The sequence below is a fragment of the Dasypus novemcinctus genome, chromosome 4 (genome assembly GCF_030445035.2).
Source record: "Dasypus novemcinctus isolate mDasNov1 chromosome 4, mDasNov1.1.hap2, whole genome shotgun sequence".
Classification (NCBI taxonomy): Eukaryota; Metazoa; Chordata; class Mammalia; order Cingulata; family Dasypodidae; genus Dasypus; species Dasypus novemcinctus.
The window spans coordinates 87059046-87086969 of NC_080676.1; the positions used below are offsets into that span (position 1 = coordinate 87059046).

General features: G+C 44.5%; 1 protein-coding gene across 1 annotated transcript; it reads right to left on the reverse strand.

The window, feature by feature from the left end:
• TIGIT (T cell immunoreceptor with Ig and ITIM domains) lies at nucleotides 1–26796 on the reverse strand. Its single transcript, XM_004475620.5, has 4 exons — nucleotides 26442–26796; nucleotides 24763–25092; nucleotides 11101–11207; nucleotides 1–3235 (listed from the first exon to the last, which is right to left on the reverse strand). The coding sequence occupies exons 1-4, from the start codon at nucleotides 26707–26709 to the stop codon at nucleotides 3002–3004; spliced, it is 939 nt and encodes a 312-aa protein (XP_004475677.2). The 5' UTR covers nucleotides 26710–26796; the 3' UTR covers nucleotides 1–3001.
• Between the last annotated feature and the right edge of the window lie 1128 nt (nucleotides 26797–27924).

A 27924-nucleotide genomic window follows, 5' to 3' on the forward strand; every position in this document is an offset into this window, starting at 1 on the left:
AAACAATGGGAATTTATTCACTCACAGTTTGGATACTGAGAAAATGTCCAAATCAAGGCATCATCAAGGCAATGCTTTCTTCCTGAAGACTGGCAGCCAGCTATCCTTGGCTCCTCTGTCACATGGCAAGGCACATGGCAGCATCTGCTGGTCTCTCCCTTCCGTTCTGTGTGCATGAATTTCAACTTCCTCTTCCCGTGGCTTTCTCTGTGTGGGTCTGAATTTCATTCCTTTATAAAGGACTCCAGGAAGAGGATTAAGACCCATCCTGATTAACTAAAGTAGCCTTAACAAATGGACTAATTTACAATGGGTTCACACCCTCAGGAATAGATAAAATTTAAGAACATGTTTTTCTGGGGTACCTACATCTTTAAACCACCACACTTCCTGATATATTTCTCAAAAGAAATAATGAGGAAAAAGTCTCCTCAAACACTTTTCTAAATGAGAAAGAGACAGAGACCAACAGCAGAGACGGACATGACTCCTTTCCTCCCCCGGTACCAGTTTGGCTTGGGTTTAAAGTCTCAAGTTTGTGGTCTGATAGAAATATAATGCATGTCACCTAGGCAAATTTATATTTTCCAGTAGCTGTATGTCAAAAGAAACAGGTGAAATTCATTTTAATAATTTTTTTATTTAGCCCAATATTCTAAAATATTATCATTTTAACATGCATTCAATATTTTAAAATTACTAATGAGATAGTTCGTGGTCTTACTTTTCATATTAAGTCTTCAAAATCTGGTACATGGGGAATGGACGTGGCTCAAGTGTTTGACTGCCTGCTTCCCATATAGTAGGTCCCAGGTTTGATCCCCAGTACCTCCTAAAAACAAACAAGCAAACAAATAAAAAAAAAAAAACAACTCAGGGGAGCTGGTGTAGCTCAGTGATTGAGTCCCAGCTTCCCATATCTGAGGGCCCAGATTCAATCACTGGCCCTGGTACCTCAGAAAAAAAATCTGGTGTGTATTTTACACTTACAACACATCTCCATTTGGACTAACCACACTACAAGTGCTCTGAAAAAAGTTACAGGTGGAGACTGGCTACAATATTAGCCAGCACTTATCTCCATGAATCTGGCTTTTCTGGGATTGTCTTCTCTGGTTTTCAGAGGAGAATGTAGTTCAGTGGATTCCACTTCAAAATTTCTGTTGAATTGAATCTTGTTTTGGTAATCTGACTCATTTCCAAAAGCAATATGCCCTTTCATATTTTATCACCATCCTAATGGATTTTGTAAATCTTTCCCAGTTACCATAACTATGGTAAATAACACACAACAGTTAATCCAGCCTTGGCCCAATATACATTCCTTCATTTCTAAACACCACGCCCTTTTTGAAATTACATTTTTGTTCATTTCCAACTTGTGTCTTGTGTTCTTCTCCAAGCCAGTTTGCACTCATTTTGCAAGAAAAATGCTGTCAATTGCCATGGCAAATAATAGCATTTTACACGTATCTATCTTTCCTCCAAAGAAGTGGGAGCTCGGGACAGATTTCAGCTCATTGCCCTAATTACATAGCTGTTTGGAAGAAAAGTGAGAAAAATAAAAATCCGAGGACAAGTAAGAGTTGAATTGTCTTCCTTTGAAAGCCTGCCTAATTCTGAAGGAGCAGCACAAAGGGTCATTTTCACTGCTGACAAAAGGCAGGCTTGCTTCACATTCTCCCTCCATTCCTGTGCCCATAAAAGAAATCCAGTCACCTGTAAATCCAACCTCCCTGCTCTCCTCTAAGAAAAGTGGTAGAAGGACAGAAGTCCTTTAAAATTCAACCTGAATGCCAGTTGAACAGAAATGAGTGGCTCAAATGCCACTTCCATTCCAGCACGAAGAGATCAGGCAGTAGATCAAGTCGTTCAGAGAGGCTAGTTTGGGGATGTCCATTTTGAAAATCCTCTGGGATCCCCTCCCTACCTTGTTGTCCTAGGAAAGAACCCTATCTAACAAGTCCAGATTTTCCTTTAGGTAGGAAAGCAGACTTTTTGCAATGGCTCAATAAGAAAAGCAGATCACGGCCCAAGTGCCGAGATGAAGCTCCCTCCAGCAGATATTCGTGGCTTCCTGCGGGTTTCCCCAGTGCCCACTGCTGGAGAAGCCGAACTCTCTGTATCGGGCCATCACTAGTGGACTCTGAATGAGTCACAACAAAAGGAGACTTGAAATTGCCTGCCCAGGGAATAAAATCGCTCTTTGGATCCCTTGGTACCAGAGCTTTCCCTTGGGGTGGGGGCGCTTCAATTCCCACGGACTTTAGTTCCCACAAGTTTCCCAAAGACCCTGCTCCCACCAGACTCTTTGCTTTCCTCTTACCTAAGCCCACCTTCCTCCCAGGGGATGTCACCACAGGGAAGCCTATCCTGATCACCTCACTCAAGGAGACATCTCCTCCAAAGGCCTGTGCCATGTATTCTTATCTCATATTTTTAAAGTAGGTGCTGTCTCCCCACTTCATTGTAAGTTCTTAAAGGGCAGAGACTGTGGTTTAGTTATTTTCAAATCTCCCAGGGAGCCTGCTACCATGCCTTATTCATAAAACTGCTGATGAAAATGACAGCGAGCAATGAGATGGGATGTCTCTGAAGTCATGCCATCTTCACCATCCAGCTCAAAGCCTAACCCAAAACCCTGTCCAGCACCGTTAGAAGAAATGTTCTCAGAGCCACAAGCACCCGCTCAATCTGCCATGTTCAAAAACTGGTCAAGCTTTTTTGTTGTTGTTGTTGTTTAAACTTTGCATTCATGATCAAGATTCAAGCTACCCAACCAGGGTCTGCCGCAATGGAATGGAAGGGAAGGGGGGAGGAACTGAGAAGAGGATGGCATCCATTCACTCAACTGAACACACTCATACACAAAGACACAGCAGGGAAACCCATTCAATGCCCAACACACACACACACAGCAGAGATGGAGAGTAGAGATGTTGATACATCAGTCCATAATAGCAAAGACGAGGTGTGTGTCTCCCAGAAGACACTTCTGGGACTAACCAGTTTCTACTGGGAAGCTGAAGCTCCCCAGGCTTCTGTAACTCAGGACGTTAAAGTAGTCGTGCGGCTCCGCAGAGTCATCTTCCCTCTGCGCTCTGCGGAGGTCAGCAGGGGCAGCTTCTGCTTGGATACAGCTTCCAGGGGCTGAGAGAACCCTGGGAGTCCAATCCTCCTGCTCAGATGGCATTCTCCCGAGGCCGCTTTCTGCAGACTGGATTCTGAGAGACTTCTAAAAGCAAACAAACTGCAAAGTGAGAATGTGGAGGTATAGTTCCAGAACCCACTCCCAACATGATACACACATGAATCTCTCTCTTCCTTTCTTTTTTTTTTTTTTAAAGATTTATTTATTTATTTATTTCTCTCTCCTTTCCACCCCCCTACCCGGTTGTCTGTTCTCTATTTGCTGCTTCTTCTCTGTCTGCTTCTGTTGTTGTGAGCGGCATGGGAATCTGTGTTTCTTTTTGGTTGCATCATCTTGTTGTGTCAGCTCTCCGTGTGTGTGGCACCTTTCCCGAGCAGTCTGCACTTTTCTTTCCCACTGGGCGGCTCTCCTTACGGGGCGCACTCCTTGTGCGTGGGGCTCCCCTACGCGGGGGACACCCCTGCGTGGCAGGGCACTCCTTGCGCGCATCAGCACTGCGCATGGGCCAGCTCCACTCAGGTCAAGGAGGCCCGGGGTTTGAACCGCGGACCTCCCATGTGGTAGACGGACGCCCTAACCACTGGGCCAAGTCTGCTGCCCCTCTCTTAAACACACACACACACACACACACAGAGGCAAATGTGTGTTCTTACCCACATCAGTTACTGTCTAATTTCTCAATCTTGCTACACCTAGATGCCAATACTAAGCGCTCCACTGAAACTAGACTTGCTGTGCCTGCACCGCACCCTGCGTCCCATTGCTTCCTGCTCACTAAGCCTGATGGGGCAGCTCGGAGGCCTGCTCAGTTCTTTTATTCTGTGCCTCATTTGACATGGTTGACCTCTCCCTTTTGAAAATGTTCTTCCCTGGCTCCTAGGGCAGCATCCTCTCCTGGCACTCCTCCTCCTCCTTAGGCCCCCCCCTCATCTTCCTCACAGGACTGTTCTTCCTCCTTGCACACCAGCTCCCCAAATGAATGGGGCCCCCAAGGTTCTGCCCCCGGTTTCCTCACACGTAAAACTCTGAGTCACTTCATCAAAAAGTACATCTACAACTGCCGCCATGTCCTCTGGAGATTCCCAAACTGGCCCCAGCTCCTGCCCTGAGCTCCAGGTCCAGGTGTCCTGGTAACAGGGTGTACTCAGCTTGTCCCCAGCGGAGCCACCATACTCCCTTCCCCACAAACTGCTCCTGCTGCTGCTGTCTCTGTCCTGGTTCGTGGCACCAGGTGACCAGCAACCAGGAGGCTAATGCTGAACTCCAATCAGCCGTAAAATTGCATCCAGTTTTACTCCTAAATAACTCTGAAGCCTGTCCCTCTTTTCCATCCCTCCTGCTGTGCCTTGTCTCTCACCTCTGCTTCCTTCACACTCTCCTGCTTCCCTCCTTCCCCTAACCCAGGTTCCACATGGCCATCAGCTGAATGGTCTTTCAAAAACAAAAGTTGGACCGTGCCAGTCTTCTGCCTAAAACCTCCTATGGCTCCCACTCTCCATAAGAGGGTACTTAACCTGGAATCCACAGGTAGAGTCCAGGGCATTTGTAAATCCCCTTAAATTGAACAAAAACTTTTGTGTAGAGGTACATTCCTCTGGTAAGAAACTTCAGAATTCCACTACATTCCTCGAAGGAGACTGTGCTAGCCCCAAAATGCTCTCTGTGACTCGGTCATAGTCACCTTTCCAGCTTCATCTTCTGCTGTGCTCCCCACCAACATGCTCCACCATCTGGCACAAGGCCATGGTCCGGGGAGCCGATGGGTACAAGAGCGCGTCCTGGGCTAGCTTCTCGACGTAAATCACTTCTAATCCCAGCGACATCCCTATCAGATGTCTACTTACAGGCACGGACAGGTGAAGTCACTTGCTGGAAGACAAATCCAGGGAGGCTGAAAGGGAGGGGGGGTGGGCTGTTCGGATGTACACAAAGAGCATGGCTCCGATCCCAGTCATGTTCTTCCTCCTCAACCAAACCGCTTCTCAACTTGCAGCTTCTCAAATGCCACACGCGGTTTCCTGACGCCCCAATTTTATGGATGCAGTACCCAATGTCCATTCCCTGTTGTTCCCCTAAAACTTGACTACTCACTCTTCCAGACTCAGCCCCAAGCTCCTTGTCCAGGCAGCCTTCTCTGCACCCTCAAGAGGGCCACATCCTTCCTCGGTGCTACAGCATCATCCTCGGTGTTCTCTATTGTAACATTCAATGCTTCTGGCATTTTTTGTTTATCTTTCTGTCATCTACAGACCCCAAACTGTGAGCTTCCTAAGAATATAGCCTGTGCTATATTCTTCTTTGTATCCTCAGACTACATAACAGATGCTCAACGTGTGTCTGAGGACACACCTGAGAACTGAAATGCACACACAAACAATCTTCTATGGCCCCATACCTAAATTAACCTGATTTTCCAAATCAAAGTAGGGACTCGTGGTCAGACAACTACGATTGCATTTATGGGGACAACAGGGCAGAACAGTTGGGAAGAGCTATGAGGCTTGGGAAAATCAAGCCTGTAAGGAAACCAACCATCCACATCTGTATGACGGCATTGGAGGTGAGGGTTGTGCTAAGGTAAGGAAGTCAAAAAGCAGCAGGCACAAGCAGGATGTTGGAAGAAATGCTGAATGACATCCCAGTGCAAAGCTGACACCCTCTCAGCCTGACGGGAGACTGCTTCCCAGCAGGTTACTCACCCTACCATAGGTCTGAATGAGAAAAATCACGAAGAATTACAGGCTGGGAAAATAACAGCAACAAGGAAAAAGCAACCTCACTCTGTCCTCTCCTCTTTCCCCTTCTATGCCCAAGAGAGGAAATACAGCACCGCCTTCTGCTAGTCTCAAGCCCAGCAGCGTACAGATATGTGCAGAGAGGCTGAGAGGGAGGGTGGGTGGGGCTGTTTGGATGTGTACAGTGAAGAAATACCAAAAATTAGGGATGGTGCCACTCTGCAGGTCTTGAGGAGCTGGTCCTAGAAAGAGGTCAGAGTCTCAGAAGCACAAAGCCAAGTCATGGGATCCCTTCCCCCAGAATATCACCCCTCCCCCATCACCTGTCTTATTCATTCCTTTACAGTACCAGTGGCTGAACCTTAAAGGAAGTATAAAGAGAAATCATGGTTTTTAAAGGACATGCCGATGATGTGCTTAAAAGAAGTAGTAAATTGGGAAGCAGGTGTAATTCATTGGCTGAGCACCTGCTTTGCATATCCGGATTCCCTAGTTCAATCCCTGGTACCTCCTAAAAAAAAAAAAGGAATAAATTCCTCAATGCAGTCCGATCCATTTTTAAAACATGAATAATTCTTTCTCAAAGAACTAATCGTGACTGTGTGCTACTGTGTTCTAGATCCCATTGTTGGTCAGATAAGTTACCCTTGTCTTTGAATCTTAAGACTATTTTGGTCTCCAAAGGTCCTCTGGGAAATGCAAATGTGCTAGAGATGGATCCCTCAGCTGTTCCATTTCATTCCAACCTGTATGGAGCCTCCATAAATGTGCTCAGTGAAAAATAAGTCTAGGACCCAACCCTGATTCTGTCCTAAAGCGAGCTACAGAGATTGCAGCTGAGTCCTGCCAGGACAAACATTTCTCTCTGTGAGAACATGAGAAGAATGGACAGCTGGCAGAAGTCATTGTCCAGGGGCTGGACATACCATCTCTCTTTCCTCCACAGAAAGGTCTCCAGGGGGCACTTTTCCCAATAACTGCCTAGCAAATGGCATTCATTCATTTCTTCATAATTAATTAATGCAGTATAAATATTTATTGAGCACTAAGTAATATAAAGGACTATGGTAAACAGAATTTATAATAATTATAAGAACTTAATAAATAAGTTATTAATACATGCTGGGGAAAAATGTCAAGTGTCTTACATTGGTTTCCCTTAAATCTAACCACAACCCTATGAGTGTAGCACCATAATTATCCCCACTTGACAAGTAGAAAACTGAGGCTTGGCAAAGTATGGTGACACAGCTATCCACGTGAGAGAACAAGGACCCAAACCTAGGTCTTTCTTATCCCAAAGCCCAGGCTCCTAAATTATGCAGTCTATCAGTTCTCAGGGTCTGATCAGATCCCCTTTACCTGACTAGTGCCCCCATTTCCCAGTATAGGCTGTGAGTGGCTCACAGCTGTCCCTTCTCTGGAGAATTGCTCTTGGCCCCTTCCTGGTGAGCAGCCAGCCATCAATGATGGATCACAAGGACTTCAAAAGCAGACTCCCTTGCCTCACGATAGGGCCAACTCTGGACAATCCCTGTTTCAACCCAGTACCCAGCTGAGACATATCTGTGTGAGCTTTATTGCCTTATCCCTATCCTGCTTCCTTCACTCCCCTTCATCTGAAAGCCCACCCCAATAAGCCATTCTCACAAGAATTCTCATGTCAGGAACTGGGGGCCTGACCTTAAACACTAGGTCCTGGGAATGGTTCTAGGAGGCAAATTCAAAGGACGAGGTTCTGACATCAGCTGGATGTCAATACAGACCCATCACTATGGTGGTGAAATGGGATGGGAGACAGATGGAGGGGATTATGCAACTTGGTGCAAACTTTGTCTCTGGCATTTGAAAAGTGTGGGGTAAATATAATAGTAACTATCGTTAGGACTGTGAGGTTGGATGGCTTTTACTAAATGCCATTGATATGCTGAAGAGAGAAAGTGATAGACTCAGATCTATTAATCAGGAACTTAATGTAAAGTGTGAGAGTCAAAGCTTCTCCTTGGCAGCATTTAAAGAAACACTTCACCAGCAGCTGAAGATCAGGCACAAGCCCTAATAGTGAGAGTGGCAGAATGGCAAATGTGGTTGGATTCTAAGCCTAGTTAAGCCTCCTTTTCCAAAAGCAGGGCCTTGATAAGAAAGGAGGGGTCTCTGTGACTTGGGATGAGGAGTTTGGAGTAGGTGCATTTGAGAACCTTGAACTTCTAGATTCCTTTGTATTATCTGGAACTGCAGAAGAGGCCCACTTCCCCATTTATGGAAGATAGGCTTCTCTCAGTATTTCTGTCTACCTCTCCTACTGGTCATCAAACCTGTAATTTGGTAAAATCTCAGCATATACCCAGTGAGGACATGCTGAGTCTGTTTAGGGAGAAGAGAGGTGATATGCCAAAGCCCTGGTTAACATGCACTGAGAGGGACCAGGAATGGATCCCAAGGATCTGGATCAAAGAGTTGGTGCAATATAAAACTGGATGAAGGAGAGCTCATCAATATGGAGACATGGCCCATAACACAGAATTTTACACTCTCCCAAGGGTACCAGGAGACAAGTCTAATACATTGTAATCCATAGAGATGGCAGCAATACTTCGGAAAACTATGGAGAAAGGAAATGAAATTCTCAGCCCAAGTGGGAATACTAGAATGGATCTGCTAAATGGTCCATGGATCAAATCTGGGCCATTGCTGGGTTTTGTACAGTCAATGAATATGATGCTTAGGCTCTTGTGTCAACTCAGCCTGGTAATGATACCTAGTTGTTGGTCAAGTAAGTACCGGTCTAATTGCAATAAAATAGCACTTCATAGATTCAGTGAGTTGATTGTATAGATGGCTGGTTACATCTACAATCAACTGAGGAGATTGCCATTAGCAATGAGTGACATCTCATCCAATCAGTTGAAAGCCTTAAAAGGAGAAGTGATTTCAGTATTCAGGGAGAGAATTCTCATCTCTACTTCAGACAGCCACTATCTCCTGGGAATTCAACCAGGATCTTCATCAGAGTCCCTGGTTTGCAGCCTGCCCTACAGAACTTGAACTTGTGTATCCCCATAGTCACATGAGATAATTTTATAAAATCTCATACTATTTACAGGTATCTCCTGTTGGTTCTGTTTCCCTAGAGAACCCTGACTAATACAATGAACTAAAAATGTGTTTTATATTTTTTAATGGTTGAAAAAAACATCAAAAGAATTTTCATCAAAACACGAAAATTATATGAAATTCAAATTTGCATTCATAAGTAAATTTTATTGGAACACAGCCATGTTTGTTCACTTACATATTGTCTACAGTCAGCAACAATGGCAGAGTTGCATTGTTGCAACAGAGAATGTATGGCCTGCAAAACCTAAAATGCTTACTGTCTGGCCCTTTACAGAGTTTGCTGATCTCTCTATTAAATAATTTCAAAAGCCCAAGAGCCAATTATGTTTCTAAGGAGGTTCAGAGGACACGCTTTTACTAAGGTGGTGGGTGATGTGCTAGTGAAGAGAGCACAAGGACTACTGAGAAGCTTGGTGGTGTCTCTCCTCTGTAAGTGAGGGATGACAGTGAAGATGCTTTTATAGAACTGGATCCCTGGTGACAATGGAGATGAGGAGGTCCCACAACAGGGGAGAGCAGAGAGCAGCACATAACCAAAGTGGGTTTAATTATTATAATAGGCAGCAAGGTCAGAAAGGTAGCTAAGGATGACCTACAGGGATACTGAAACGCCCGCTAGAACAGTGTTCCTAGGGGAGACAGAGAGGGAGAGTCAGCAAGGGTACTGCTTATATCCATAATCAAAAGAAGCTCCCATGGAAAGTCAAGACCCCATGCCAGTTTCTAGACTTGAGTTAGCTCTCAGACTCAGAACCCGCTAGCTGAAGGAGAGCCCGAGCCCCCAGTGAGGAAGGACCCTGAAATACCATGGCAAAGGTATGTGGCAATGATTCCATCCTTTCCCAAACATACTTGCAGTAATTTACTCAGGTAACCATACATGGGGAAAAGGGGAACATCCAACCATTAAATGAATAACAAGAGTATATAGCTAACAAACTAATAGAGCTTTTTAGTAAAAAAAAAAAAGTACTTAATTAAAAAACAAGGCAAGAAGCGACAGTAAAAGGAACAAACAACAGGCAAAACAAATGTGAAAAAAATAAGATGGCAGCTGTAAATCCACGTATATAAGTAATAACAGGACCAAGTACATAGTCCAGAGAGAGTAATATCAGGGAGGCAGAGTTACGTTGTTAATTGAGTAGAAGCAAAGTTGGAGGGAAAATGAATCAGGAACAAGGGAGAAGGGTCGAAGATGAAGATAGAAAACAGTGTTGGAAACGTGCAAGTTTGCCTTCTCCAAAATGTTTATGTGGTAACCTAAATTAAGGTGACATGGTCTGGCATAAAGTGCCCCAAAGAGTAGACAAATCAAGAAGTAGAAATCCTTTCACTCATTGCAATCAACAATTGCTAGTTTATAATACAAGTATGTTGATATATTTCTTCATGGTTTGCAAAGCTTTCACATGCAATATGCCACCAGATCATCACAGCTCTGTGATCAAAAACAAACAGAATTGTAATCTTCACTTGATAAATGAAGAAACAGAGAACTAGAAAGATTAAATAATTTCCCTAACAACCCACACTCAGGGCTGAGACTAGAAATTAAATCTTACAACCCTTGTCCAGTACTTTTTCAGCCACATGACCTCTTAAGCTAGCATAACAGAGGTTTTACAATATCCTGATTTTACGATGCATCCTTTGGCCCCTAAATCTTTTGAGGACTTATGTCACATCCTGCAGACTTTAGCAGGGTAGCTCAGGACTAAGAAAAGCTTGTGAAAATTAAATGAACTAATGTACAGAAAGCCCCTGGCACATAGAAGATGCCCGAGATACATCAAACTTATAGTAGAGACATCAAACTCTAGGTGATAGCAAGATGGGAAGGACACAGGTCTAACCTCCCAGTGCTCCCAGGTGAGGAGAAGGGCACGGGAAGTGCATAGATAACTTCACTAAAAGGCAAAACAAGTGCTTTGAGAAAGCTCAACGTGCAACAGGGGCTATCACATCTGAGTCTCTGATACAGAAACGTCTTGGCAAAAGGAGTGGCAAGATACCTGGGTAGAAAAAGGACCTGAGAGGGCCGGGGGAGGAGCAGTGGGGGTAGCCATGGCTGAGAACTGCCAATGGAGCCATTACCTTTCTAGCCAATGTGACTGCCCCAATGACCGCTACGCAGATGACCGCCAGCACTGTGCCCATGGCTCCAAGCAACAGGATCTGGAACCCAGCACTGGGCTCAGCCACTAGAAGGAGGAGGAGACAGAGTGAGTGGCAGAGGCCTGCAGCAAAGAGCAATCATTCCCCAGGGAAGCCCCAACTTCATGGCACGAGGTGGGAATTGATCAGGGCCTCTCTCTAACCATAGGACTGGACAATTTAAACCTAGCCCTTTGGACAGCAGAGCTGTAGTGTGGTCCACCACTGCCATCCATTATGGGGCTCTCAACCAGTGATGCCCCTAGCACACTGGACTCCCACAAGGGATCATTCTGAACACTCCCCTCCTCTATATCACAAACTCATTTTCAATAATAAACACGAATTGAAACAAATGCCACCATCTGCAGACTGTGGAATTTTTCTTTTTCTTAAACTTTATAACCAGCAAAAATTGTTTAATTAAAATGAAAAATGAAATTAATATTATTTTATAAAAAAGAAAAAGCATGACTTTTTATTCAATAATTTTTAATCTCCCCTTCAGCTTGAACTCTGATTCTTTGGTTAGAGTCTGACATCAAAGTATTTTCTGTAAATAATTGTTTAGTAATCGATAAGTGAATTTTAATAAAACTGAAACACCTTCAAAAGACATAATGTAACATTTTACCTTGATTCATTCTTTAATTTGAAAACAATTAAAAATTAAAAAGAATAAATTTTTGTTTTAATAATAATAAAATTCAGGAAAATATTTCATATATGAATGAAAATTTGAGTTTACCAAACAAAAATATTACCTCTTACAGTTTTTACTGTTTCACTGTCTTAAATACAAATAGAACCTCTAAGAGGTCACATAAAATGACAGAATTGAATAACTCCAGTTGTTTCCTCATCTTTACAATCCCTATGATATCATTATTTATGATCTACTGTTTAAAGGCAGGAGTATGTAGAACCCACAGGGGTTATGGATACAGACCATGCTTCAAGTGAGCTTGAATTTTTCCCAACAAACATATTTTCAAAACCAAATGACTGAGTCCACGTGGGTCAGAAAAGGACTATATAACTGGAAGTTCTCAGAATGAACTTCTATGTAAAATACAATGATTAGTAGAAGAGAAGTAATAAAAATTAGCTCACTTGCAAATTTCATAAATTCTTAAAACTCAGCAGTAACTACAGCAATTGTTTAGAAATTAGATGGACAAAATATTCAGGGAGGAATATTTTATCACTGACATTGTTTAGAATTGGGAGCATATGGTAATGATTTTTAAAAAAGAGGCTAATTTTAGCAGTTTTATTAATGCTATTAAACTTACTACAGACAATACATCTCTTTATTTTTGCCTACACCTTGGTATGCCAAGGCTGCCCTGGACCCTCTTTCCATGAGTAGCATTTTTTGTCTCTTCTGAAGGGCTGAAGAGAAGCCACTAGCTGTTGATACAGCTGCTCCACAGATTGCTAATCACCAGATTCCTAACTCTCGGGGAGGTTTACATTTTGAGGACCCTGAACTGAGTCCCTAAACACACGATTGGAAGGGATAGTAGAGGAATCTGGTTCAGTGTCCTCAATGCTAAAGCACTGAGAAAACTTAGGCCCAAAGAGCAGTAAGCAGTCCAAGGCCGTCCCACTGGTTACAGGGCAAGCCAAGGGCACAGTGAAGACCCCTGGCCAGTGCTCTGCTAGGGCATGGGGTGGGGGGTGGCATCGAGTTTATTTTTGGCCCCCAATACCAAAACTTCATGCAGAAGACCCACAGTCCTTAAGGGGGTGAGGGGGAGTGGCACATTTCCCAAGACTCAGGACACTGATGGCAAAGAGACCTAGGTTCAAATCCCAGGCCCAGCCACAACCATGCTTTGTGCCCTCAGGCAAGATGGCCATCCTCTATGAGTTTCAGTGGACTTATCTTCAAAGAGGGACAGTGGTAACTACATCATGAGGTCTTCATCAGAATTAAATAAGACAAAATGTGTAAAGTGCACTTGTTCACTTGCCCACCCCTTCATTCATTCCTCTCCACTTTCAAACCCAATTATGCTGTTAAGTAGACTTGAAAGAGTATAAGAAGCCCTCTTCAGCCCTTTGGGAGAGGCCATTTTCTCTGCCTCACTGAAGCACCCCTAAGAATGCCTGGGCATCTGCACAGCCAACAGCCAGGAGCTCCCTGCCTAGAAGAAAGGCAAGGCTGCCCTGGGGTCCAGAGGGAACTGAAAGCCCATGACCATACGAGGGGAACCCAGAACCTGTGCTCCACTTACATCAAGCAGGGCAATGGCCTAGAAAAGATGGTGGGGAGGGTATCCCAGACAGCCAGGCAATGGAGAAGTAAGAGCTTTGCGTTTCTCTAAGAGATAGAGAAGTACTGAGGGGAGGAAGCAAGAGAGCCGAGAAAGCGACATTTATCCAAGTTCCCCTGGCCAGCCTACCCCCAGCATAACCGAGAACCTCACACTCAGCATTTGCTCACATCCCAGGAGGGTAGTAGTTCTGCCCCCAGGAGGGAAAACAATGAAAGGCCGAGATCCAGTGGAAGCAGCGTCCACAGGAGGGTCAGCCAAGTCACTGACCAGCCAGATTTGTTTTACAATACTGCACAGCTTTCCTCTGGGTTCTGGGCAAGGAAAGCTCACCTCATTCCTTTGGGCCAAGAGATAAAGTCATCACAAAGTGACCAAAACCATAAACTCCACCCCTTCCAGAAGACAAGTAGACTGGTTTGCTGGTTTTTTTAATCTATTTATTTGGCTTTAATTTACTCATTAATAAGGTGGAAGATTTTAATTAACCAAATTTCTTTCAGGTTCCCAGAGCCTTCTTAGAACATGTAATTTAGATCATTTATAAGTAAGACCAACATGCTATAGAGAGTATTGTGAACACCAGCTCCTCGAGGTGACCTGCAGTGGAGGCATCTGAAAAGCAGTGAAGGCCGTGCTGGGGCACGTGCCTCAGACATGCCACCTAGTCACTGGAATGCTGTAATAGGCTTAACACATGTCGGATTGAATTGAAAAGTAAAGTGACTTCGAAAACCTAACATAAACACTGCTCTAAAAGTATGGGAGTACCATACTCTAATAATTTACTTAAAGTTTCTTATTTCTACTGCTTCATTTTCAAAAGAGTCAGACTATAATGTCTTGTCTGTTTCTCTCATAAGATGAATGCCCTTCTACTTGAAACTACCATTTTGGAATAAACTGATCATCTGAATTGGTGGTAATCCAATGTGCTACCAATCTGAGGGAATCTGTAGGTTCTCTCATTTGGTCCAGAGTGAGAGAGTGTACCAAATTGGTGGGTTTCTGTTTTAGGGGCATAACTAATTGCAAACATTTTATTGGCTGAGTCTTATATGTTGGGAAAATCTAGAGAAGAGTAAAGCTTAGGACCTATCTGCAATAGCCTGGGTCAAGGTGAAGAGGCACAACAAGGTGTTCTCAAAATGGACTTAAAAATCCCTCATGCCTTTCCCCCTTTCCTGGCTACAATCTGTCCATCCTCAGATTTAGGGAACCATGGAGGAAAGCCTTACTTTGGTGGAAAGAGCACACTGATCAGTCCAAAATGATAATTGTTATTTAGCTTGGGAGTAGTTCTGAAAGGCTCAACCACTTTAAACAAGCAAACCAGTCTTCAGTCCTGCCACTAAAGTGGAGAGTGAAGAAGCTGGGCATAGAGAGGAGTTGTACCTATTAAAAGATTGTTTTCATTTGCTAAAAGCTGCCAAAAGCAATATAAAGAAATGGGTTGGTTTTTACTCTGGGGATTTATCAGGTTACAAGTTTACAGTTCTGAGGCTGTGAAAGTGTCCAAATCAAGGCATCATCTGGTGATGCACTCTCCCTGGAAGACCAGCACACGAGGCATCTGCTTCTTTTATGGGTTTCACTGCTCCACCTTCTGGCTTCCCCTCTTCGGGTTCTGCTCATTTCAGCTTCTTCCTCTCCAGGCTTTTTCTCTCTGTTTCAGGAGCTTTTTCTCTGTCTCTCTCTGTATTCACCCTATTCATAAAGGACTCCAGTAAAAGGATTGAGACCCACCCTGGGTCATGCCTTACCCAAGTATCTAATCAAAAGGAAGTTCCCACCAAAATAGGTTTACTTTGCTTTAAGATTTGCTTTAAGAACAGGGCTTTCTAGGGTCCATAGAAACTTCAAATTACCACGGATAGAGAGTCCAGAAAATGTCTATGCCAAGTTCCTAACCCAGGCTTTTAGTAAATCAAGAAGCACCTGCAATGGAGGAATTTTCCTGGGAATCAGGGTGCTCCCATCTAAAACCTCCAGAAGCTTCCCACACCTCAGGGGTCCTAGAGTTGACCTTCTTCCTCTAGGAAATTTAGAACAATAATTATAAGTACCAAATTTCTTAATTCAACATAATTAAATGGAAGTCAAACTGAGAGGATAGAACATTTTAGTAGCTTGAGGAATACACAAAATTTTAATACCTTGGGAGAGTGTGAAACTCTGTGTGATGAAAGTCTATGAGACCACAATGCACTCAGCTAGTCAGTGAATCTCATTATGTAGATAAAGGTAAAGGCAGAAAAATATTCACCAGACATTCACCTTAAGATATTAAGAATCTAGGAGCAGATGTGGCTCAAACAGTTGAACACCCACCTCCCACGTGAGAGGTCCCAGGTACGGTTCCCAGTCCCTCCTAAAAAAAAAAGGAATGCAAACATTGGTCAGGTGGAGTGATAAATTTGTTTTCAAGAGGCTTTCTGGGAAGCAGACTTGGCATCTGCCTACCATATGCGAGGTCCAGGGTTCAAACCATGACCCATGTGGTGAGCTGGCCCACGTGCAGGGCTGATGCGCGCAAGGAGTGCCGTGCCATGCAGGGTGTCCCCCGCATAGGGGAACCCCATGTACAAGGAGTGTGCCCCTCAAGGAGAGCCACCCTGTGTGAAAAAAAAGTGCAGCCTGCCCAGGAGCAGCACCACACACATGGAGAGCTGATGCAGCAAGACGATACAACAAAAAGAGACACAGATTCCCAGTGCCACTGACAAGAATGCAAGCAGACACAGAAGAACACACAGTGAATGGACACAGAGAGCAGACAATGGGGAGGGGGAGAGAAATAAATAAAAAATAAAATCTTAAAAAAAAAAAAGAGGCTTTCTGTAAGCTCCAGTTTAACTCTTAAGACTTCCTGTTAATCTTTCACCTTAAGCCTATAACAATTATTTTCTTGGTTGCTATAGGAAATTATATATATTAATTATTGTGTGGTTTTATCGACATCGACTTTTGTACCACTTAACCCTAGATATGGGAAGGGGAAGAGCTGTTCCTCTCTTTATATTAATTATGGATCAAGTAAAAACAAATGGTTACTATAGCAGACATACTGTAACATCCTAATGCAGAATATTGAGTCCTGAGCTTTAGAGTATGAATCTAGTGTCTCGAGTCCCACAAGCATCAAATTCTCACATGTTCCAGCAGATGACACTGGATGCTCCTGAGGTGGCCTGGTATTGGGATGATGAGTTTCTCACTAAGTGAATTTGGTTAATGTATTGTTTTTCAATGGCTTCAAATTATCAATAACTTAGCATATTAAAACAACCCAAATTTACTAGCTCTCATTTCTATCAGTCAAAAGTCAGGCACGGCATGGGTGGCTTCTCTGCTCAGGATCCCACAAGGCTGAAATTAGGTATCAGCTGGACTCTATTCTCATCCGAAGCTTGGGATCTTCTTCCAAACTCATGTTGTTGTGGCAGAAATTAGGTCCTTGTGGTTGTAGGACAAAGGTTCCTATTTCCTTGCTGGCTACCCACCAGAGACCACTGTCACCTCAAAGAGGTCACTCACATTCATTGTCAAGTTGGCCCTTCCATCTTCAAAGCCAGCAATGGAGAATATTCCTTGTATCAAATCCCTTTCACATGTTGACTCTCTTTAATGGCTTATCTGATTAGGTAAGGCCCACCAAGAATAATCACCCTACCTTAAAGTGAACTGCTTTGGGACGTTAATTACATCTGCAAAACCCTTTGTAGTCCACCCAGATTAGTGTTTGATTGAATTACTAAGAGAAGGAGCGTATACACCAGGGAGCAGGAATCTTGGGGCCATTTTAGAATTCTGCCTACCACAGGTAATTTTGGCTGAGGGTGCTCAAGTGCAGTCATCTGGACTAGCACAGTCAATTATAAAGTAAGTATCATTGCCCTTTCTTGGCCTTTTCCATGTATCAGGCCCAGTGCTAAGCCATTAATACACATTATCTCATTTAATCTCTCTCTCTTTTTTTTTTTTGGAGGTTCCAGGGATTGAACCCAGCAACTGAACCCAGGGATTGAGTGAGAAACAGGCACTCAACCACTGACCTACATCTACTCCCCTAGTCTATTTAATCGGCACCAAGGGTTATAGTGGTTGAGCAACCTCCTCAGGTTCACACAGTTTAGTGGTAAAGTTAAGACTTAACTCATGTCTGGTAACCAGTTCTGATGGACCCAAAGAAGCCCAAGATTGACACTCTGACCATTCAGGGATATTGTCAACTCTAAGGTTATTTCTTCCATCTCAGTGTCCTCCATTAATTAAACCCTATCAGCCTCCAGAATGGGGATGATTTTAATCACGAAGGCTTCCCTGATCATGATAGCAACTGCCTTTTACTAAGTGCTCATTATTCAGGTTAATTGCTGCATGTAGATTTCCCCAGGAAGCAAGCTCTGAGATAAGTTTAACATACAGGAAGTTTATTAGGGAGTTCTCTTGGGATCCTTGTGGAAGAAAGGGAAGGAAGCAGGAATGGGAAGACAAAGAAATTGGGCTGTGATGCAGTGTCAGGGAAGGTGTCATGGAGAGCTCTGCAGCTCCTGTGGCCCTTCAGAGATGTTGCCCAGTCACTGATGCAGGCTGCCCTGGAAGAGGAGAATGGCCTTGGGTGAGTGGTACTACTCTTCAGTCAGGGCTGACAGCTGAGTGATGTTTTCTAGCAACTCTCCCAGCTTCTGTGGCCATAACTACTTCAGTCCTGAAAAATAGCCAGGCAAGGCATCACAGCCATCCCTTTCACTGCTCAGATTTACTTCTTTGTATATTAAGTTCTGGCTATTCCAAGATTCTGATGTGTCTCTCTTTTCGAAGGAAAGCAGAATATTAGTGGAATTAACTTGAGGGCCTCTCTGTTGATCCAACCAAGACCTTCATCCATAAGAGGTCTGACACCCTAGTCACCAGGCCTTTCTGGGACTCTGGCTGCTGCACTTGCCAGTTCCCATTAAAATTGGGCCAGTGAGTAGCAAAGTGTGTGCAAGTAGATTACCTGGATACCAAACATATTCTTCTCTGCCCCCATTTTGTAATACCAGCCTCATCTCTTCCTAATGATTAGCATCAATTACTCCTGCCAGGTGGAGACTCTTCTTGTCTGCTTGTTTCTTAGCAAAAGGAGCCAGAAGTGCACAGATAAGAATCATGGCTTACAGTTCAATGGTACACCTGGCAGAAGCTTCCCTCTTTGGGAACCAGGACTTGTAAACCTACATAGTCCAGAGTTGCAGGGACAGGAAGCACAAATTCCCGAGACGGTCAGTGGAAGTGACAGTAAGAGGGGTCACTTCTGGTTCTATGCCTTGGTTCCTGGACCCATATATTATACTTATTAAGGACAGGGGATCTTAAGAATATTTAGAGAATATACTGCATGGAGCTCCATTCTCACAGTATATTGCCTTTGAGATGACACCCCACTTCAGCTCTGCCTTCATTAGGCTGTTTATTCTATCAGGCCAGCAGCTTCTGGATAGTGCAGTATGTGATCTGACCAGTGGATGCTAAAGTCATGATGGGTCCACTGCTATATCTCCTTTGATGTAAAGTGTGTCCCGTGATCTAAAACAATATTATGTGAGATCCTATGCCAATGAATCAAACATACTGAAAGCATCAGATAATGGGGCTGGCTGAGGCCTTGTGAGCAAGAAAAGCAAACTCAAACCCAGATTATATGTCAATTCTTATCAAAATGAAGTTTCTGCCCTTAGCTAGGTGGAAGAGGTCCAATATAGTCAACTTGTCAACAAACGGGTGTTTGGTTGCCATCAATGGCAGTGCTGTACTGTGGGCTCAGTGTTGTTCTCTTTGCTGGCAGTCTGGACATTTGGCATCAATAATAGCTGGATCAGACTAGTAAGTAGCAGACCATGCTGTTGGGTCCATGCATATCCACTGTCATGCCACAAGAGCCACATTGTTCATGTGCCCTTTGAGCCTGCACTAGATGGTCAATAAAAAGGCTTGCTGACATCAAATGGTCAAGTCATTTTGTCTGCCTGGCAGTACAGTGCCTCTTCCATGGTGGATGCTCTCTGGGAGGTGTTTACTTGCTATAAAAAGATCTTCAACCTTCGTGTCATTCACATATGTCCATACACATGCATTTACTCCAGATCTTCTTGTCCTTGATTTTCCAAACCTGCCCCTCTCTTGTCCCTGACTAACCAGCTAAGCCATTCTCCACTACACCACTCAAGTATGGATATATTTTAATTTGAGCCTCTTCTCTTTTCACATCATGTAGATGACCATGTGCACAGTCCAAAGTTTCCCCTCTTTTGAGGCCAAACATTATGGGAGTGTAGTATACCAATAGCCTGTTTTTGGTATAACCATATATAATGAAGCCACATGGAACAAGCTCAACCCTTTTCTTCTTTCTTCAGCTGGTCAGGAGTGACAATAAGTGGGATCTGATGAAGAGGTGCCAGTGCATGACATGGAGGTCTGGACCATGATCTGCTTATCTCAATCCCATCTCTCCCACTTCTACCTTCAATATGAGATACTCTATCACTTGTTTCTTCAATGGGCCCACTGAGGGAGACTCTAACCTCTGCCATTCCCCCAGGATGTGATGCTGTTTCTGATTTACTATATTGGTTGTTGAGGGGCAGTTTCAGAGACTTCTGGGCTTCTATACTATGATAGCCTTAAGTGCACAGGTCAAGAAGCCTATATGGGAGTTGTGCCAAGTACCAAGTATGTCTGTTCTAATTTTACATTTGGGAACTGGGAAAATGACCACCACTGCACTCCCATATTTTAATATGTTACAATTCTATAGACAAGTTCCATTAGTCACCCAATTTTAAGACAAGGAAACCGTTTCAGAGAGGTTTTATCACTTGTTCAGATTCCACAGAATGTCAGGCTGACTTCCAAGTCCTTGCTCACCATTCTCTCTCAGGTTCCATCTTTTTGTAGCACAGTGGTTCTCAGACTTTAGTGAGCATCAGAATCACCTGGAGGACTTGTTAAAATATGATTTGCGGTCATGAGTCCTCCCACCAACACCACCCAAAGGCTCGTGCTTTCCTGAGACTCACTATCAGTTACCTTACTAGTCCTCTCCTTGAAGGTCAAGGGCAGAACCATAACAAAGACTATGTGACACCAATGTAGGTGAGAATGTGAAGTGGGTGAAATTCCAAGCTCCGGTTTCCCTGCTTCTGAACCCTTAGCCCCTTTCCTCTCCCATATCCATGGTGCCTTGACCCAGAAATTCATTCTTTCCCCGACAAGATGCTATGGGAATCTGTTCCCTAAGCCCTTCATTCCTTCATTCATGAGGTATAAAGACAGATGGTGAATCAGTTGTTGTCACCACTCCTCCATACACACACACACATGCACATGCACACACATACACCTTTTCCAGGAAATTGCATTTAATTTCAATTAAAGCCTTCCAAAAAAGGTTGAGGTTGACAGGAATACTCTTTTTGACAAAGGGGGCTTCTGGTTTGCTCAAAAATCCCATCACATAGGCAGCTGTCCACCATGGCCATCCTATGAGAGGGGACACCAGTTTTTTCCACCCCTCCACAAACTGCTCCTAGCAGAGAAGAGAAGAGAGGCAGGACAGTGCTGGCGGCTGAAGGAGTACTGATATTGTAACAAGAGTATTAGAGCAGGCAAGGTCACCCTATGACCTTTTCTTCACAGACACATCCCTAACTTCTCCACTCCCCAACCCTCACCTCATACCTACCTGTCATGCTGAACTACTGCAATTCCCCCAAACATGCTCTCCCTCTTCTGGGAACTCTCTTACACTGCTCATGTGCCTAGCCCACTCCTCTGCATGCTTCACAACTCAGTCTTTGTATCACCTCCTGGAAGTTTTTCCTGCTCAGCATGTACTTAGCACAGACCATGTCCCTCTTCTCTTTGACCACCTGTGCTTACCTCTTTCAAGGCTCATCACGTTCTGACATTATTATCTCATTTACTTGACCATCTTCGAGCTAGGCTGTGAGACCCTTGAAGAAATAAGGCTCTGGAGCCTTATTTTTGCAGTTTTCTCAGCACCATAGTAGGTGCTCAATAAATACTTGCAGCATAAATGAAAGCAAGAACAGGAGGATGACTATCAAGACATAAATTGTAACTGGACAGAGAAAGAGGCAGAAAAACCCTGAGGAGATGAGTGATTTGTGATTCAACGAGGGTTTGAGAGAAACAAGACTGGGGCTCTACCACATCCTGCAGTGAAGGAAAAAGGGCTACATTCTACTTTATTCCCCACCCCCACCTCCTCCCCAAGAAATGAGGCAGAACTCAGGGGTCAGGGAAGTCTTGAAAGGCAAAGGGTGCAGTAGAGGCCTGGCCCCCACTTCCCTGAATAAGGGCTTAGATTTCTAGGAAAGTGGACCAGGAATCCAATCCCTTAGGAAAAGGGCAGTTCCTGCAGTGTTCCACAGCACCAGGAGGAGGGGGAGGGCCCTGATTTCCCAGATCACGTTCCTAATGCCCTGAGGACTCCGTCACCAGAGGCTGGGGTGGCCATGGCTTTGGCCACAGTCATAGAGTTAGCGCGGGGAGAAGAGGGCAGATGGAAGGCAAAGCAGTCATGGAGAATACCCCTGCAGGGGACCCAGAGAAGGATGCAGGTCAGAGTGTGGGGACACAGAGCCAGGATGAGGTGGGGGTTCTGTTGCAATTTGAGAATAGTTGAAGAACTGGGGTTACGCCATGATCAGGCTGAGGTAAGGAGTGTGATAATGAATTTGACTAGGTTTAAAACTAGAGTTGCAGCAACAATTAGGGCCAGAGTGGAATTTAGGATATTAGGGATATCGGCTTAATTAGGAACTTTTTATTAGACACAAAAACACCAATTTCTCCATTCAGAGTCACAGCCCCAGAGCAAAGTCTTCAGGGCTTTTGGCATGGGTGGGCTCTGCATGAGGGTATTTAAGGCTTGCACGTATTAACCTGAGTTAGCTTTAGGAATAAATTCAATTTTAGCATTAAGGTTAAAAATAGCTTAAATATTGCAGTTAGTGATAGGGACTTGGGCTAAGGTTTCAGATTAGGGTCTGGAAGAAGTCAGGGCTGGACTTAATGCAAGTGATTAAAGGAAACTTAGCATTCCAAATATGCATCTGACTGCTTGAGAAACAGGAGGGGAGCTGCAAGTTTCTGACTATACTGCATGCCCTGGTGTCAGTTTAATATTATTAATGAATTCCAAAAAGAAATACTGGATTATGCTGTAATCTGGGCATGATTGAGTTATGGGGCATTGAGTCGCCACCCACCAAGGGGACTCACAGATAAAAGACATGGCAAGGAACAGAGTTGAGGGCTTTTAATGTCGGAGTGTTGATGCTGGAGTTTGATGCTGAAGCCTGAAGCTGGAGCCCTGGAAAGTAAGCTCACAGAGGAAACAGAAGCAAGCCCCAGGAAGAGAGGAACCCTGAGCCCAGGAAAAAGAGGCCTGAGGAAGGGAGGAACCCAGGAAGCCCGAACCCTCACAGACGTCGGCAGCCGTCTTGCTCCAACATGTGGAAATAGACTTTGGTGAGAGAAGTAACTTATGTTTTATGGCCTGGTATCTGTAAGGTCCTACCCCAAATAAATACCCTTTATAAAAGCCTACCAATTTCTGGTATTTTGCATCAGCACCCCTTTGGCTGACTAATACACCTGGTGTCTGCGAAAAAAGGCAGAGAGTGGGGAGGGGGTTCGAAACATGGAGGCTCTGGGCAGGGGCTGAACTGGGGCTCAGCGAAATGTCTTCTGCGTGCTCTCCTGGGGGTCCGTGAGACTCAGTTAAGCTCCTTGCACTCATTTCCCCAGTTTCCCACTGGAAGATGAGCTGTGCCGTTGTTTGCCGGTTTCCCACTGAGGGAACAAGCTGTGCCATTGGGATCTCACAGATGCTTCCCTGAGTGCCCTGGCCTGGACAGACCAGCTCATCTCCATTCTCCTTTCCCTGGGACCTGTGCCCACCAGGGCCCTTCTGCCTCAACTCCCTCCTTATCGCTGCCCCTGCCGTCCGGTGTGGGGCCCTCAGCTCAGGACACAGGGTAGAGCCCAGAAGGATCAAGACCGTCATTTTGGCTCCCGTTGCTGGATCCCAACTCTCTGCCCTGTTTATTGTGCCAGGCCCCCTCTAACTAGCACTAGATAGTAATAATCAGCATTTACTCTATTTGTACCAACTCATGAGATTATTCACCACATTTACAGATGAAGAACACTGAGAAAAACTTAAATAATTGACCATTGTAGATGCCCCAGGCAGAGTGAGTCCAGAGCCTGGGATCATAACCACTGGCTGCACTGGCCTGTGTCAGAGCCAGTCCAGAAGTAGCATTTGAAAGGAAACTTCTAGGTAATCTTTTGGCTTCTCAGTTTACACATATTTTTGCCAACTCATAAAACTTAATGTCTAACACAACGGACAGCAGCAAATACATGTTCTGAGGGCACACTTTAGTGGAACCAGAACACCTGTGTTAAAATAGGGTCTACCACTTGCAGCAACTCCAAGCCTTAACTTGCAGCTCCATCAAATGATCAAATGGGAATCATTTTAAGAGCTAACACTTATACAGTACTTACCATGTTCCAGGCACTGCTCTAAGTGCATTTCCTCATTGGAAGGAATTTAACCCCATGTTAGCATCTTGTAAAGACCTACAACTATCCTCATATCACAGATGAGAAAACCAATGCCCAGACACATTGAGTAATCTTGTTTGAGGTCAAGAGGAGATCCAGGATCAGGACCCAGGCAATCTGGAGTCAGAGTCTAAGCTCTAAATCGCTCTGCTATCAGGTCTTTCAGATATGATAATTCTTTGGCACCTTCCAGAGTATTGTTTTGAATGTCCAGGTAGAAAATGAATGTAAGGGCATTTTGGAAACTATGATTATGCAAAGATAAGTGATTGAACATGTGCACTTAAGACACTGTGCTTAGTTTTTAACCAGCTCTGATCTTTCATAACCTTACGGGCTAATTCTAATTTGCAGGACTGAGAACCCTTCTCAAATGACCTCACCAACTGGTCTCCCTGGTAAATATACATAAGATGTGCTTATCACCCAAGGACAGTGCTTCTCATACTGGCCACACACCAGCAACAGGTGGGATGCTTTTAAATCATATCACATCCAAGCTCTACTCCTAGAGATTCTGATTTAATTGGTCTTGGGTGAGGCCCAGGCTCCTGTATGATTTCAAAGCTAAGCCAGGTTTGAGATACCCTGTTCTACAGAATGTTTCATGATGGCATTTTCTACCTGAGAAGAAAAGAAATCATCAACTGCCCCATTCCAGAGGAAATACCTGAGCTTCCTAGGACCTCCAGAAAGATTCTCCCTTGGTAAATCCCATCAGGGTAGGTATGGTAGATGCAGAAGTACTCCCCTGTGTCATTGGTGGTCAGCAACTGGAACGTGAGGCCCAGGCTGGGTCCCGGGACCACTCGCTCACTGAAGGCCGGGTAGACGTGCCACCCCAAGTCTGCATGATGACGGGCCAGAGGTTGGTTCGGCCGCTCCCAGTTAACCTGACTCACTTTGGCCGTGGTGGAGGAGAGGTGACATTGCAAGGTAACAGAGCTGCCTTCCTCTGCAGAAATGTTTCCCACCGTTACTATTCTCCCTGTCACAGCTCCTAGGGGAGAGGAAAAGCACACATGAGTCCTGGGTCAACAGCTGGCCTTGAACTTCTTGGTGGAAATTCCAAGGGATTTTGAGACCAGACCTAACTTTTGGAATGATAATTTTGCCAGTCTATCCTAGTTGTTTCCAGTTTTCCCCATTTCAAGAGATACTCCTCCCTGCGCCTGCCATCCAAGGCTCCCAACCCCACCTCACACCCGCTTTCCAGTCTCCTTCTCCAACATGCACCTCAGCTCTAGTCCAGCCAATCTCCTTCCCTGCTTCCATTGCTTTCTTCTGTCTTCCTCTGCCACCCACACCCATGTGAAGGCCTGTCAAAGCCGCACCCCACCCTCTCCTCTAGGACAACCCCAGACCCTTGTCATTTCACTCCATGCCTGGATTGCGTAATTAGCACCTTATTAGATGCCTACGTGCTAAATGTAAACTCTTTACTCTCTCAAGATATTCTGCTGTAACACCACTCTATGATTAGTGCATTGATTCTTTACATATGCTTTATGTTGTCTTCCCACTTAGATAAAAGCCCTCATCAGCCAATACCACTTCTTGAATTTTTTGTAACTTCCAACAGCCTAGTTCTGTGCTGCGTGCATTATCCTTTGAAACACAACCTGTCTGGTTGATTGCCAGTTAGGGTGCCTGGAAAAACCTTCAGGAAATCCAAGAAAGCCAAGAGAATGGAGACCTAGAGAGAAACTCTTTTTCCCCAGGAAAAACTGCCCTCTTTAGCAGTTATCACCTCCAACAACCTTTGGGCATCTTTCCACTCTAGGATGGTTCAGAAAGCAACACATAAACCTGTTTCTACTACACTTTTTAAATAGTTCCATCCTCCCCCTCAGAAACACTTGCCTATGATTTTTAACATAGAAGGAAATAAATGTAACATAAATTCAATCTCTAATGGTAGAATGTCTGAAATCTGTGAAGAAGATATTTTGATCCACAGAAAACTCCTTAGAGTGTTTTCCTGGAAGTTTCCCACTTTTCTATCCTTAAGGGCAGAAGAGAGGAAACTGGAACAAGAGCAAAACTTCTGGAAGCATCTGTAACTCCCTTCTCTCTGCCTCCTTTCTCCTATCAGTCAGGCAGGCACTCCCAACCCGGGGAGGGGTTTGCCAACATGTTTGTTGACCTCCCAAAACAGAACCACGCCTCATTCACAGAGATTCCCTTCTCACAAGGCTCTAAAACCTGCATTTTCTTCCCCCAAACAAATGTGGCATTCACTCACAGGCTTCCCTGCCTGAGCTCTCCGGTTTCTTGCCAAGCTCCTCCCTCTCCTGCTCCCTGCTCTCCCCCTTCCCCAGGTTCCTAGACCAGGTTTGCTGGCCTTACCTGAGGCGGGTAGGGGAGCCTGCCTCAGCCCCTGGGCCCAGATCAGCAAGAGACACCACTGCATGCTTCTGCCCAGGGGCCCACAGGAAGCAGATGCGGCCTCTTCTGCGACTGAAACTGGCCGACTACAGCTGGGAGGGTGAATCTGATGAGAGAGGGTCTCGGAAAAAATGAGTTCAGCAAAAACAATGTCAAAAACAGATAAGGCTTTCACAAGTACACAGGCTGCATGGGGTGAGCCACAAGAAAGACCATGAAGGAAACACATTAAAAAATAAACAACAAAAAAAAATGTGCTTAGATGTATACTAGCCTTTGGATCATTATTAGCCAATCTACTGTTTTAACTTTTGTGTTGCATTTGTTTTAAATCAGCCTTTATCTAAAGAGCTCAAGGATATCTGTGTAATATCCAAGATTCTTCAAAACCTGTTACTGATGGGGAAACGTTCACTGGGCGCGCTGACTTCAGCCTGCTGAAGGATGTGCAGTGGTAAGGGAGACGGGTTGGGTGCTTATAGGCCAGGAACTGCACTTGAAATCTAATGAGTCAGCGAACCAGAGGCATTCACTTTAGGGACAAGACCAGGGTGGGTCTCAGACAAACAGAGCAATGTCTCTTGAATAAAGTTCTCTCCTCGAATCTTATATCTTCTACCTTGTTTATCTGCATTGAGACTTTGTTGAATTCTGCCTTGGTCCCTTTAACCCAGAAGAATCAGAGGAGACCACAGGGTGAGTTTTCTTGTGCATAGTTACCCCATGAGAGTCAGGAAAGCAGAGAAGCACGAGCCACATTGGTTTGACTTGGGAAGGGGCTTGACTGACACCTGTCTGGAGCTCCCAGCTCATCACCAGGTTCTCCTGGTGATCCATTCCTCCCCCTCCTTCCCTTTCTACCTTTGTTTCATTTGGCAGTCCAAGCCTACAAGAAACATCAGATTCCACACCAGGCTCTGGAGATATGAGGATGAAGAATCATAGTTCCTGACCTCCAAGTTTACAGTCTAAGCATGTTCTTGTGAAGCCATACGATGGGAAGGGGAGGTGAGGTCCACATTCACCTGCCTCTGAGACTAGCCACTGCTGCCCTGGGCAAGTTTATATTCTGAAACTCAGCAGCTCTATCAGGGGAAAACCCGAAGTCTGGCACTCTACTTGCTCCGTTCCAGCTGAGAAAAGGGATAAAACAAAATGGAGTTCCTATGGCTAAGCGATTTAAAATGGAGTCAGGAGGCCATTCAGGAAGTGACTCTTAAGCACATCTCAGCCAGATATCACAAACTGCCAAGGTATGCAAAACCAAAATCAAACATATTTTTAAGTACATCTGCCTCCATGAAACAACTGCAAAATAAAGAAATCAGTAAAGTTTTGAACTTAAAGGGCATTTGAAAATCTCCACACATCCATCAATCATAATTCTTTACAAATAACTTAAGTAATCTTTTTCTTTATAGACCCTTGCTTGGAATAGCCAACA

Bases quoted from the DNA above. Each gene is read 5' to 3' on its own strand.
- TIGIT (XM_004475620.5), bottom strand. From the start codon at position 26,709: ATGTGTTTCCTTCATGGTCTTTCTTGTGGCTCACCCCATGCAGCCTGT. The intron at 25,093-26,441 runs GTAAGGCCAGCA...CCTCTCCCCTAG, and splicing joins GGCTCCCCTACCCGCCTCAG to GAGCTGTGACAGGGAGAATA. The intron at 3,236-11,100 runs GTAATGGCTCCA...GTTTGCTTTTAG, and splicing joins CAGTCACATTGGCTAGAAAG to AAGTCTCTCAGAATCCAGTC.